At 46.2% G+C, this 13,303-nt stretch overlaps 2 protein-coding genes across 4 annotated transcripts; one reads left to right on the top strand and one right to left on the bottom strand.

Moving 5' to 3' along the window:
• Positions 1 to 970: 970 nt before the first annotated feature.
• apbb1ip (amyloid beta (A4) precursor protein-binding, family B, member 1 interacting protein) lies at positions 971 to 5,898 on the bottom strand. 2 transcript variants are annotated; one of them, XM_061265910.1, is made up of 13 exons: positions 5,705 to 5,898; positions 4,625 to 4,684; positions 4,418 to 4,508; positions 3,970 to 4,271; positions 3,629 to 3,706; positions 3,392 to 3,551; positions 2,986 to 3,107; positions 2,836 to 2,910; positions 2,580 to 2,723; positions 2,385 to 2,495; positions 2,189 to 2,287; positions 2,024 to 2,117; positions 971 to 1,950 (listed from the first exon to the last, which is right to left on the bottom strand). In XM_061265910.1, the coding sequence occupies exons 1-13, from the start codon at positions 5,858 to 5,860 to the stop codon at positions 1,157 to 1,159; spliced, it is 2,286 nt and encodes a 761-aa protein (XP_061121894.1). In that variant the 5' UTR covers positions 5,861 to 5,898; the 3' UTR covers positions 971 to 1,156. The 2 variants fall into 2 exon arrangements, with proteins under 2 accessions (XP_061121894.1, XP_061121895.1); XM_061265911.1 differs by having other exon boundaries at positions 3,970 to 4,226; positions 5,705 to 5,897.
• A 2,139-nt stretch (positions 5,899 to 8,037) lies between these two features.
• On the top strand, positions 8,038 to 12,821 carry nell3 (NELL (neural EGFL like) family member 3). Of its 2 annotated transcripts, XM_061266093.1 has the most exons (5): positions 8,038 to 8,931; positions 9,089 to 9,459; positions 9,529 to 9,645; positions 10,019 to 10,085; positions 10,158 to 12,821. In XM_061266093.1, exons 1-5 carry the CDS (start codon positions 8,433 to 8,435, stop codon positions 11,699 to 11,701), a joined length of 2,598 nt encoding a protein of 865 aa, XP_061122077.1. In that variant the 5' UTR covers positions 8,038 to 8,432; the 3' UTR covers positions 11,702 to 12,821. The 2 variants fall into 2 exon arrangements, with proteins under 2 accessions (XP_061122077.1, XP_061122076.1); XM_061266092.1 differs by having other exon boundaries at positions 8,039 to 8,931; positions 9,089 to 9,645.
• The last annotated feature ends 482 nt before the right edge of the window (positions 12,822 to 13,303 follow it).

Here is a 13,303-nt window from a genome sequence, read left to right as displayed (position 1 = left end):
TGAGCTGAGAGATGTCCATCATTCACTACTGTGGACACAAGCGTCTCAAGAATGTGACTAGACATTTTGGCCTTCCTATACATGGTCTATTTTTCTTTTCTTTAAAAAAAAAAAAAAAAAGCCTTACACTGTTTGGCCTTTACAGAAGAGGATTAGGGCCAGAGATAATTTCCATAGTGGATGTGAAAGGTATTTTCAAAAGTCAAGGAGTTTGTTGTTGTTTGTGCCCACTAGGAGGCGCTGCTGTATGGCATCTTGAGGCAGCCATTTCTAACAAGCTTCAGCAAGGCGGACGAGGCGGACAAAATACTTCTAATTTTCTCAGAATTCTGACTTTAAAGTGGGAATTCTCACTTTAAAGTCAGAATCCTGTCACCCCCCCCTTTTTTTCTTCACTGGCCCTAATCCTCTACCGTATTTACACACTAAAAGTATGTTGGAAAAAAATATACTTACAACGTAACATATATTTTATTTACACCTTGTTAGATTCAGGCTGTTGATGATTACTTTTTCAAAAAATTACAATTCATTTACCACCCCACAAAAAAATACTTACGTTTGTGTCAAATGATCATTGGCCGAAAATAATGATTCGACTATTTTGTCATTTTTATAATTTTATGTATGTATACTTTTAAAAATAATTCTATGTCCGGTTGTATATTGATAATGTAATATTAATATTTTATATTATAAATAAATTAAAATTTATTATATTTATACTTATTTATATTTCCCATCATTTTATATATATATATATATATATATATATATATATATATATATATATATATATATATATATATATATATATATATATATATATATATATATATATATATATATATATATATATAAAAAAAATGTTTTCATAATATTTGTTTTCATCCTAATATTTTTGTATTTTTTAGTAGTATTCTCATATTTTGGGGAGGTACTTACCCACAATGTCATGCCAGTCCCAACAGTTATTCCACGTTTTTTTTATTCATCACTGAAATATAATGTTATTTATATTTTCTTTTTTTTTTTAAGATTCAACATTTGTTTTTAAAGAGTAATTACACCCCTGTAAACCTGACGATGGACTATATACACATCTTGCAAACATGATTGGCTTCAAGTGCTAAATGGCTGAACCCAAATTGTAAACTTAATTAACGGGGTCACGTTTCTTCTGCATGGCCCGCATAAGTTCGGACATGAAGTCACCTCCATCTCCTCCACCTCCACCCCCAGGAAGAGAAGGTGTAGTCCTCTTAGGCGGAGGCGGTGGCATCTTCTTCACCGACCCGGAAGGCCTCATCTGCGATTTTTGGAGGGCGGCGGAGGCCGTTATAAGAGGCGGTGGTGGAGGAGGAGGTGGCGGAGGTGGCGCCCCCGTGAGCGGAGGTGGTAAAAATCCTGGATCAGGAGGTGGTGGTGGCGGCAGGTTCGTGGTCTTCAAACTCGGAGGAGGCGGCGGTAGAGTCTTCCTGTTAGGCTGGGGATGTGGTAGGGTCTTCACGGGTGGCGGAGGAGGTGGTAGCGAGCCAAAATTGGATGCCGGAGGAGGCGGCGGGAGAAAGTCTGGTGGGGAGTCATCGACGGGTGGTGGAGGGGGAGGGGGCAGGTCATCTTCGGCAGGGGGAGGCGGCGGGAAGTTGGTCGGTAGACGTCGCATTTGGTGGACAGGTTTGGGGGAAGATTTGGCTTGGAGAGGAGGAGGAGGAGGAGGACAAGGGAAGCTGAGGTTCGGAGCTGGTGGAGGGGGAGGCGCAGGGGGGAGTGCTCCTCCTACTGGTGGAGGTGGTGGGGGAAGGGCTCCACCTAATTGGGGAGGTGGTGGGGGGAGAGTTCCCCCAAGTGTGGAAGGCGGTGGGGGGAGGTTTCCGCCTAGTGGGGGAGGAGGCGGTGCGGGTGGCATGTTGTTTGCGTGTCCGTTAGCGACCTGGCTTTCGAATTTGTCTGTGAACACACAAAACACTTTGAAAGGTGACCCGTGCGCATTTTGTGTGTGTGTGTGTTTGCGTGTGTTTACTTTGGCTTGACGTAACACTGCAGCTGGCCCATGTGGAACCGATGGCCACCCTCTTCTCGGCCGTTTTGAAGTTCTCATACAAATTGGAGCCGTACTGCAAGGCACACGTTCCATGTGTCTTCACTTCAATTATGATGACATCAGCGTCATCCTAAAAACAAATACCTTTGCAATGCGTATTCCGGTGACCCACAGGTTCATGGTCCAGGCATCGTCGCAGCACAAGTACTTGATGTACTCAGAGTCCTTCTGGATCTGAGGATGCTAAACACACAAACAATCTTAACACAAAGAAAAAAAATGACTCAATACTTCGCCGAGCCAACAGGAATACATTTTTGTCGCAAGTATGTTGCCTTACTTTGAGCACAAAGCAAAAGTCACTGGGCGCTTTGTATTTGGCTCTGAAATCTTTTCCATAGTAAACGTTGACGTTGTCAAACTGCACGAAGCACACCAGGTCACGAGACGACTGAGAAGAGAAGAAAAGACAACGGCTACATGTAATCAAATGTTCCCTCCAGGGGTACTCCATTAATCGATTTCAAACCCTGACCTTGGTCTTGCCTTTGGGCACGTAATAAATCCCGGAGGCTCTGAGCTGGAAAAGGCGGGGCTTCCATGACTTCTTGCCGTCCTCTTTGAGGTGCAGCACGCCCTCCAGGTCAGGCACCATGATGGATGTCCCACAGAAGTTCTCCTGGGAGGGGTGACAAATGTCCGTTTTAGGTCAAGAATTTACTTGTAATAATCTCAGAGTGAAAAGAATACATTCCGGGCTTCTAATTGCGGTCAAAATGAAAACAGTGCACCTTGATCAAGATCTCCTTGTCTTTGTCCTTCATGTCTTTCAAAGTCTTCTTGTCCTTCTTCCACAAGTAGAATTTCTGCACAAAGAGGAGACTCAGTCGAAGCAAGGGAGATGGAGCAATCTACTCGCTCCGTTGATCGATTGTACTGACCTGAGGGTTTTTGAAGACTTCGTACTTGTCTGGGCTCTCCTGAAAGAGGATCTGGTTCTCGCTGTCCCTGATCCAGGACAGTAGAGGCTCAACCAGGTTTTCATGGTCTTCAAAAGTCCTTTCTAGCGCCACAAAAACATTTCAATCAGCGCCACGTTTCAGTCAGGTGTGTTGAAGGAGGGAGACAACTAAAACGTTCCCTTCAAGGACCAAAGTTTTCCGACCATGCTGACTCAATGCTCAACGTAACACGTCAGCTTAGCTAAATTTAACAATCATGCGGGCGAGACGGAAACTGTCATTTCCTCATTTTCTTTTCACCTGCTTGTGGGGGCATCAAAAAATAAATAAGCGGTAGTAAACGATAGCTAGCGTTAGCGCTAATGGGACCGTATAATCTCCTGACCGAGCTGCAGTTCTGCGTTGGTCTCGCACAGGCTCCAATCCACGTTGCAGTCGCAGTATGTCTTCTCAAAGAGGTTGTCCAACACTTCTCTCACATTCTGCCTCTCATCCACCATCAAGGTTTTGGAGCTGCCGTCGTTCATGCGCACCTTCACCACTAGCTAAAGCACACAAACTAAGCAACCAAACTCAACTTTTTTTTTGAATATATAATGTTTGACATCATTGCCTGTTTCACCTTTTTGACTTTAGCTTCTTTGAGCTTCTCCAGAGCCAGCTTGATTTTGTCAGCCTTGATCTGGGCCTCAATCTCCTCCTATGGAGCCATCAAAACACAATCATAGAATATACAGTAATATATGAGCCTTATGTAAAACCTCAACCAGTCCTAGTCAGAAATCCCATTTTTCATCAAGTTATCATGAATGGAACAGCTCTCCTACTAGATCTTATGTACTCATTCACTCCCATTGACGGATCTAGACGTCCTAGATTAATTTACCCTGGGTTGGCGTTGAATACGTCAAGTGCAATGTAAATGAATAAAAAAAAAAAAAGCATAAGCTGTTGCGGACTCACCATCGAAGGTTTGCTCGATTGCGGGGGTGGAGGCGGCAATATGGAGGCGGTGGATGAGGAGGAGGTGGCGGACGAGTCGCTGGACATCGACAAGCTGGACGAGGGCGGGCGGGCGATCGGGGGCGACGGAGGCTCAGGCTGAGGCTCCTTCAGAGGCCCAACCTGGGCTGCCAACTTCTCCTCTGTGGCGTTGAGGTCGGCCACCAGGTCGGCCATCAGGGCATCCAAATCAACGTCCTCCAGCTCATTCAGGGACACTGGTTGGAAGTCACAGCAGACGTTTCGCATATAATATCCACCACCTATTGTGATGAGGGGACCGACCTCAGTTAACCTTTTATTATTATTATCTTTGTTTAATCAGTACGCCTGCCACACATTTGCTGTTTTTTTGTCATGCCGATGTTGCAGGTGAACAAATACAGAACGACAATGAACATGACGTCACCATTGAGGTCCGTGAAGTCCATGGAGGGGTTGACTTCCTGCTCAGGTTTGGGTGGAGATGGGGGGGTTGGCACAGTTTCTTGTCCCAGACTCTGCCAGAGGGGGAAAACCAGTGTTTTACAGAACAATGCGAATGCGCTCAAGCGTCCCATGGCGCTTTTTTTTAACTCATTCGCTATTATCATGGTGACGAGGGGGCGGGACTTACCTGTGTCAGGAGGTCCATCTCACCCAGCATTTCGCTGAACATGGCGTCAATGTCGTCCATCTGTCATAGAAAAATCAAGAAAAGGTTGGCAGAAGGCCAAATTAACTTGACACATGCTTATGTATTTTAGACATTTTGTGACAAGTGATATAAAATAGGGGGTTAGCATGTTAGTTGTTTTTAATGACCTACGGCCCTGTTTTTTCTCTCACTATTTCTCGTCTCGGCTTGTTTAGTCTTGCTGTCACTTTTACTTGAGAAGAAGCCAAAGCAATCATTTGAAAGCAAAAGTATTCATCTCAAGTATAGACACAGTCCTTTCCAACGGGTACATGCTTGTGTCACCGCCTTTAGCTTAGCGACCATTTCACACCAAAGGGTCTTCACCTCTGCGAAGAGGAAGTGGTCGTACTTTAGTGTTCGCTATGTTGTAAAGCGAAAGGAAATGACATCAACATCAAGCTAGTGGTGCGAAAAAACAATGTACAAATAGTTGATTGTATCTTATGTCCCTTTTTTAAGTATCAGTAGATTACTAAGGATTTATTTAAATTTAATTCCACCAATTTTCCACTTTCTAACAGTGTCCTAATATTTTTGTCCGTTCCCTTCACTTGCAGCCAGTGAGCCAAACAACTTTTTAGTATGGCAGATTTTATTTTACCTGCCGTTGTCTCCTCACAATATTGGGCCGCTTTCCGGCTCAGAGATATGCAATGCGTTACCTATTATCAAATAATACAACACAAAAGAAAACAAATCGCCTCTGGTATCGAGAACTTGACTGAGCCGTGTTGGCAACGAGCAGCAGTGAGATAGCAATAAATATGCTCAATGCGATTTCAGCGTACGATTTAAAATGATGTATGATAGATTTTACAAGCAGTTTTGTGATTTAATTTCAGGAATCAATTGTAGCACACACAGACAGACTACACAACACATCTCCAAAAACTCGAAACAACGTCAGGTTCCTTTTGAACCTTTTGATAGAAAATTCACCAATTCAAAATTGTGGCAGTAAAAGAAAGCAGAAAGCAGAAGTGCTAAAAGTGTGAACAACAAATCACTTTAACTCACCTTTTCCAATGTGTGTGTGTGTCTGTACAATATATAAATAAAAATATCCTTCAAGAAAAATGTTTTATCCACACAAAAAAAAACGTTATCCAGCAAAACAAGGCCGTTAGATAGCACCGAGCAGTTTTTTGGGCGTGTTGACGAGCGTTGGCTCATCTACTTACTTCTTTCTTTTTTTTTTTTTGACAATCTCCTTCCTGCCCAATGCGGAAGTTCACGTCCAGACCTGTCGCCGCATTCCTGCACAACACTTTCACAACACTCGTGTCTGGGCCCGCGACCAACCCGCAGCCTGTTCAGAGAGCTCCATCAACAATGCCAAGTGTCGCTGTTAATCATTGACCTTAGTTAAATATTGATTTGCACAATCTGCAGATTTGCCAATATGCAGCGGACTAGCACCGCCTACGCCGTAGCATGAACTTTGCTAGCATGTGCTGTCGAGGCTCCACATGCAGCATATTATACTGTATTACTTTGATTGAACCACAAAAAGGCCAAAGGACTCTCCAGTCCCCTGATGAACGAGGCCGGTTCTGCAGCCAAAATTTCCTCCATTAGCGCCAATACTTCATCCAAAGTCAGCTTTATTGTCAATCTCTTCACATGTCAAGACACACAAAGAAACCGAAATTACGTTTTCTCTATCCCACGGTGACGAGACATATTACACGATAGACATACAAGTAAACGACACAATATAAAAACAAGAAGGCACAAACAATAAATAATAAGAGTGATGAATAAATAATAAATAAACAGATAACACAATAAATAAGAGGAGCAAAACGGAGCCAGTGTGCATACAGCAGACATAGCGCAAAAGTACAGGACACTACGCAGAAAGGGGAAAGCGAGTTCAGGTCCATTTAACACCCTGATAAATGCTCGGAGGCAGACTGAAAATGTCACAGCGAGGGTGATCCGAACAATGAAATCTCTTTTTAGCTAAGCAGATTTATTAATTAAAAGCATTTGAAGTGAAGCGCTAGTTACTGTGGCTTTCAAGGAGCAAAACAACGCAACCTACTGGTGCTTCTTTTGAAGGCCAGATGGTAAACTGTGAGACTGCATGCTTTAAGAACCATTCAATCCAGCCACACTTGGAAATGACTTTTTGGTTTGCTTTCAAAGAAATAAAACGGGCCACTAATGGCAAAAGCAGCGGGGAGCCTGCGAGACAATATGCCATTTTGTCAGAGTGTGATGTGAAACGCGGGGCGTCGACACACAGGAGACACAGGAGAAGACGGGGGAACAGCCCTGCGTGGGTCGTATACCTGACATCAGTCCTCACATTTATTGGTCTGGTTGAACATTTTGTGTTTAATTTCATTGTTGCCTTAAGTCAGCTTTCCACTAAACTTCAAATGGAATTGAAGAATAACCAACTCGAAGCGGGCATACCTTATTTGGAATAGCCATCTTTAGTTTCCTCAAGTTAACGTTATAGGCCCTGTTTCTTGACAGTGAGCATAAAAACAGATGCTCAGGAGAATAATGGGTTTAATTGTATTTAAAGTGCTTGGGAGTCGTAGGACATTCTTAAAAATGTTTTTATATATCAAAGTGGCTCTGAAACATATACAGCATGATAAATGTGGGGGAGGGAAGTTGTGCCCGGCGTACTTTCTCAAAAAACATCTTAAGCGGAATTTCTTAAAATCCCAAAAGTCCTTTTGCGTTCCTGCCTCATGCCATAGTTCGACATGTATCTGTAGGTGTTGACAACACTTTGGTGACTGGTGGGGTTTGAGGACCAGCAGCTGTCTCAACATTCAGAGGCTGCTCAAAAAGGCAAGAAGAATAAAACACAAGTCAGGGAGGAGGGGGGCAAAGGTCACAGGAAAGTCAACAAGTGAGCCAAATTGAAAGTGACAGTCATCTGGGAAAAGACAACCAAACACACAGACATAGCAAGCGCTGGCCTTAAATGATCTATTTTTCTAGTTAGCTAGCAAGAGATATGCACTTCAACTGTTTATGCCACATTGTTTATCGAACTTTGTCTACCAAAGCTAATTTTCTTAAGCTAGCGCTTCACTTTGTCTTTGCTTGTTAGCACAAACAACTCGTTAGCGATGTAGCCCCCCCCCCCCCATTTTTCTATTAAGGCTAGTTAGCTCCACGTAGTAACACCCTGTAGCTAATTAAGTTAGTTAACCCCTCAAAAGCACTAAAAATTGTTGTCAGCTAGTCTCTGTAATGTACGTAATGTGATGTCATTTATATGAATCAAGTCTACTCCCCCTCCAGGAGGGATTTGGATCCTGGTTGCTGTAGCAATCGGCAGGCGAAGGGTTAACAGACGCCGTGAAACCTGATGCTAATTAAGCTCCAGGAATGCCATCATCACATCCAGACAGCTCAAAGGGGCTCTGGCTGGAGAGCTGGCTGGCTGGATGGATGGCATGTGCGCGGGATGTTATATTTCACACTCCACACTTTGAACAACAAAGCTGGACAAGACGGTAAAGAGCGAAAACCAGGTCAGAGTTGAGTTTTGGCTCCTTTCGAAGCCATAGTGCTGTTTTGTTGTTGTTGTTGCGGGGGATACAAAGGTTCCCAGGGTTTCTTTTCATTTGTCTCGCTAAGGAGAAATTTGTCTTGGAGTAAAAAGGGACAGCTGGCGACATAAAGACAACCAATCAAACATCACCGTCACATAAATATTATCATACATATTTATTCATCCTCGTGAATCCATATCACTATTATAGAAGGCAAGATGTTGTTGACATCATCGGCGCTGTTGCTCCTGGTCCTTGCGTCTGTGCGCGCTGACTGGTGCAAGGGGGCTCACTGCGCGGGTTCTAGCACCGGAGACCCGCGACCGTGCACCGGCGACCACTGTCCCTCAGGCAGGTTGAACAGACATTCCCGTCACGCCCCCTCCATGGGATCTCCCCGTCTGAGAAGCACCACCGCAGAAGGCGTCCCTTTGTGCACCGACGGCGACTGCGCAAGGGTGCCCGAGACAAGAAACCAAACGCGGAACTGCAAAGGGTTAGAGTGCAGATTCCCTTTGCGGATCAACAGATCCAAAGGGCGTCCCAGGGACACCGGGGAGAGCTCCCCGCCGTCCGCTGGAGCCGAGCAGCTCCCTCTGGTTCATCTGGCTGACCGGGCTGCGCAGTTCCTGGGGGACTTCCCCGAGTTTGGCTCCCCGTCTTCAGAACTCGGTGGTGCACCCCTGGGCCTCCAGCTCACCTGTGATGTCAAACCAGGTCAGCATTGACTTTTTAATTCGTGCAATATTCTTATTTTCACTTCGATATAAGACTGAAACTGGGTTTCAGTTTCTCTTTACAAAATTCACCCCCTCTAGTATGAAGAAGAATATGTAATTTCACAGCCCTCCTTGAACTATGATTCTTTCTCTAGGAGAAAATGAAGTCCCTTCAGAGGACGCCCTGATCCTCCACCTCCAGCTGGCCAAGGGTCAGGAGAAGCTGGTGGAGGCTCTGCGGGCGCAGCAAGTGCTCATCAGCGAGCTGCAACAGAAGCTGGTCGACCAGCAGGAGGCACTCCTGTCGCAACAACGCGACATCTTGACACAACACCATCGTATGTACGACCAGATGGACACAGTCAAGGTCCAGTATGGCCTCCTTGTGGACGTGCTCAAGCAGGCGTCCTTCCAGGGTCTGCAGGAGGAACTGCAGAGCTACTTCCAGAGCCACCTCTCGGGCCTCCAAAATCAGGCCCGCAGCCATCTGCACAACGGCGTCCATAAGATGGACACCGACACGAAGGTGATGGACGTAGTCGGCGAAGCTAATTTGCCACAGCTGCTGATGGGGGGGTGCCCCTCTGTCTGCCAGTCGGACCACTACTGCGACTTCCAGAGTGATCCGCCACAGTGCCACAAGTGCACCATGTGTCCACCGGGATTTTTCCTCATTTCACAGTGCTCACCCACCATGGACACCATGTGCCAGGTAACCTTCAAGACAAACCTCCAGCAAGTCTTTAAAAAATAACGTATGTCTGTTAGCGGTCAGTCGACATTGTTGCTGACCGACACACAATCAGGTTGAAAGAATGAAAATAGTTGGCTAAGTCTTGTTGTGGTTTGACACTAGTTTCAGAGCCTACCATACCTAAATTTAGTTTTGACTCAAGCGTCAAAGTTTTGCCCCATTCAAGTGGGAATTTCCCTCGTCAAAAATAGTCACCCAGTTTTCCAGGTTTGAAAACAAACTTTGCATACCAATAGTTTCCTTAGTGGAGTAAGTTCAGAAGTCATGGAAATTAGACTTAAACACTTGTGTCCCTCTTGGTAATGCCGACTCTTCACGGTTTGCTTCACAGGATCGAGATGAATGTTTTGAGCTAGCAAACATCTGCGGGGAGCGTGTCAAGTGTCTGAACACTCCAGGTTTGTGTACTGCCCTCAATCACCAGCAACTGTTTTCTGATGACTTGATGCTACTTTCTCCTGCCGGCTCAGGAGGCTTCCGGTGTCTGGGTGTGTCTCAGAGAGAAGCAGAGACGGGCTTGTGCGGCCACGACTACTTCTACAACCAAGAGCTCCAGGAGTGTCAGGCCTGTTCCGACTGCGAAGGCGATCCTGTGGCCGTCCCTTGCACGACACTCACCGACTCTGTCTGTGGGTCTGCCTCGGGGGCTCGTCTCTCCTCCTCCTGGAGCGCCAGCGTCACTGTCCCCTCTTGCGGGAACTCTGGAAGTCAGATCTTCACTGGGCTTCAGCTGAGCCTGCGAAGCAAGGAGCGCAGTGATCTTGTGTCCAGCAATGGCGGCGTGATGACAATACTGCAGCACGGGCTGCTGTGGCTGGACCACAACTTTGCCATGAAGCACAGCTGCAGGAACTTCCTTCAGCTGGGCTTGAGGTTCAACGCCAGCCAGGAAGAGGAAGGTCGGGAAGTCAGTGGGGTGCGTGTGGAGCAGCCTGAAGGCAAGTACTTCCAGGGTGTGAGCATCAGCGCCGGGGTGGAGGTGGAGCCTAGCGACACCCTGAGTCTTCTTCTGAGGAGCCCCAACCAGCACTGCAACCGGAGCAAAGACCTCCACGTCTATGACATATCGGCGCCTACGTTCAGCTTGCTCTGGTTGTCGCATGACACGGGTGCCGTGGCCATGACCGCCGAGATGTCGCTGCTAGCGCACTATCAGTCCAGCTACCGCCCGACATTTCGTGTGCGCTCATTGTCAGACCCTTACATGATAGGTTTGACGCACGACAATCGCGGTGTGCGCTTCACAGAGAGCGGTGTGGTCAAGTTTGTCCTCCAGCAGGCGCTCTACGCTATGGGGCACACTTGCGTTCGCGAGGGCTTCTTCCTGCTCGCCTACACAAGCCGCAATGGCACAGGTCAGGAGGTCATGCGGGCCTTCAAGACAGGCGTGAACTACAGGGACACTTCCATCACGCTGGCGGGCGCCGTGGCCGTGGGTGGCGGCGACACGCTCAGCTTTGAGATAACGACACCGCCGCAGTGTAACGTCCGCTACTTTGGGGACGGCACCGGCATCAGCATGCTCAGCCTGGTCTGGATCCCCTCAGCTGTCTCTTCTTCGTTGACAGCCACGGTGGCCAAGGTAGGCCTCCCTTTTGGTGCGGTCCGCAACAAGCCACTCACCTTCCAGCAGATTTCTCCAGACTCACCGCAGATTCGCCTGGCCGGCTCCGGCGAACCAAACAGCCGCAAGAACTTTGTGTTCCTGGAAGATGGGACCGTTAACATTGCCTTAAACCTGAGACTCATCCACTCATGTAACGTCTTGAAGGTGACCCTCCAACGGGCCGGTAGTTCGGGTCTAGGTGCGGGCAGGCTAGCTGGTCCCGTGGCTCAGCAGGTTTCGGGACACATACTGGAGGGCAGCGAGTGGGCCAGCGTGGGCCTGAGGGCCTCCTTCCAGGTCCACAATGGGACCATCGTCTACAGCACCCTGGACTGCATCCGCGGACGCATCAACCAGATCTCGCACGAGGGCGGCACCAACATCTCCATCCTTTGGGTTGCCGCGTGAACCAGGGCAGAGATACTTTCTTTTTGCACAAGGTTGACTTACTAGTAGGATAAAGCTGAATTGATCCAGGCCCTAATATTCCACAAAAGTTCAATGGAAGAAACTGGACTCATCTTGGTTTTTGAAGACACGTCACTTTTAATCAGAAACGCTTCTTCAGTTCTCTGTAAATCCATTCATGTCTCCAAGGGTTGGAATTGGGGGTTAGAAGGAGTGGAGCTCTTTACAAGCCCTAGGCTTTGTCTCACTCCTCGCACAGTTATTGATATAATAATATGTGCTAAACAATAAACTAAAAAAAAAAAAGAAAAACTAAAAAAGGGAACTCTACACCTAAGATTTGTGGACTCAGCTCCTTCCGCTTGAATCATTCACCTCCCAGCCATCCCCAGTCACCACAGGTGAACCCCAAAGCTCTGTTCTGAGGCCCCTACTTTTTAACACATCTTTCTACTTGGCAAAATCCTTCGTAAATTTCTCTCTTGGCTGGCAGATAACACCCAACTCTATCATTCCAGCAAACGCAAGTTATCTCTGCCGTTCTTGTTTAGTCCAAACTGTCTCAAACTTAACCAGATTCCTTCTGGTTAAGTTTTGTGTCCAAATTCCATACTTGCCAAGTTGCGGGTATTGTCATGTTTTTACAATGTCCTTTTTTTTGTTTATAATTTACTGTGAAAGTGCTGCTTTGTTTAGTTTTCTCTGGCGTACTTTGGCTAGTTGAGCAGTGTCCAAATTCTCTCATTGTGTTTTGCAAGGTATGGAATATGACAGGTACTCCATATTTTTGCTCTGATGTATGTTTGTATGATTATTATTGCTTAAATGCATGAGTATATACGTTTTTTGTCAACCATCTTTTTATTGTTTTTACGCAGGATCCAAAACATTGATTTACAACAAGAGACAAATATGTATTTTGTTCCTGTGGGCATATTGACATTTTATATCTGTTGTTGAGCAACACATTAAGGGAATATGCAAATGAGCTTCATCTACCGTAAGGATGCCTTTGTGTGTATTGTTTAGAGCATCCCATGTGTGTTTGAAAGGGCAAAATAAAGAAGCGTTATATTTTTCGCACAGAGCTGTTCACGCAGTGGCTCCTCCGAATGCTAAACACGACTTTTATTTTCCGAGTTGTAATCGCAGACGTGACTCATCCCGACATGTGGACGCAATTAGAAAGCAAGCAGTGGCTGTCAAAAGGAGTGCAAAGAGCTGGAGGTGGAAGTAAATCTCTCATTTTTTAGACTTGGGACTTGAATGGCTAAAACCTCAAACAAAGACTCCACTAAATTTTGGTTTTGCGATATTTCATCATAGTTTCAGCAAAGCTCCCGCAGCCAAAGGAAACAGGTTAAAGGCCACAGAGGAGTGTGACTTACACCTCCAGAGTAGGTACCTGGACACCACCACCACCATTATTTCAACGTTGACATGCTCTCGCCAGCAAACTAGGAACGATCATATCAAAAAGAAGGTAGTAGACAAAAGTTTTGGATTCTTTGGGCTGTCCAGATTGAAAGCAGCTGTGCCAGATGTGAAGTGCTAGACGGGGACGTGATGGTAGAGGGAATGAACATTAGGAAGATCACGTGT

This window comes from Syngnathus typhle, linkage group LG19 (genome assembly GCF_033458585.1).
Source record: "Syngnathus typhle isolate RoL2023-S1 ecotype Sweden linkage group LG19, RoL_Styp_1.0, whole genome shotgun sequence".
Lineage (NCBI taxonomy): Eukaryota > Metazoa > Chordata > Actinopteri > Syngnathiformes > Syngnathidae > Syngnathus > Syngnathus typhle.
The sequence above is the reverse complement of the archived record's forward strand: the minus strand, read 5'-3'. Positions and strand labels throughout refer to the sequence as shown.

Bases quoted from the DNA above. Each gene is read 5' to 3' on its own strand.
- apbb1ip (XM_061265910.1), bottom strand. From the start codon at position 5,860: ATGAGCCAACGCTCGTCAACACGCCCAAAAAACTGCTCGGTGCTATCT. The intron at 3,707-3,969 runs GTGAGTCCGCAA...ATGGCTCCATAG, and splicing joins AATCGAGCAAACCTTCGATG to GAGGAGATTGAGGCCCAGAT. The intron at 2,724-2,835 runs GTGCACTGTTTT...CACCCCTCCCAG, and splicing joins ACAAGGAGATCTTGATCAAG to GAGAACTTCTGTGGGACATC.
- nell3 (XM_061266092.1), top strand. From the start codon at position 8,433: ATGTTGTTGACATCATCGGCGCTGTTGCTCCTGGTCCTTGCGTCTGTG. The intron at 9,646-10,018 runs GTAACCTTCAAG...TTTGCTTCACAG, and splicing joins CCATGGACACCATGTGCCAG to GATCGAGATGAATGTTTTGA. The intron at 10,086-10,157 runs GTTTGTGTACTG...CTGCCGGCTCAG, and splicing joins CAAGTGTCTGAACACTCCAG to GAGGCTTCCGGTGTCTGGGT.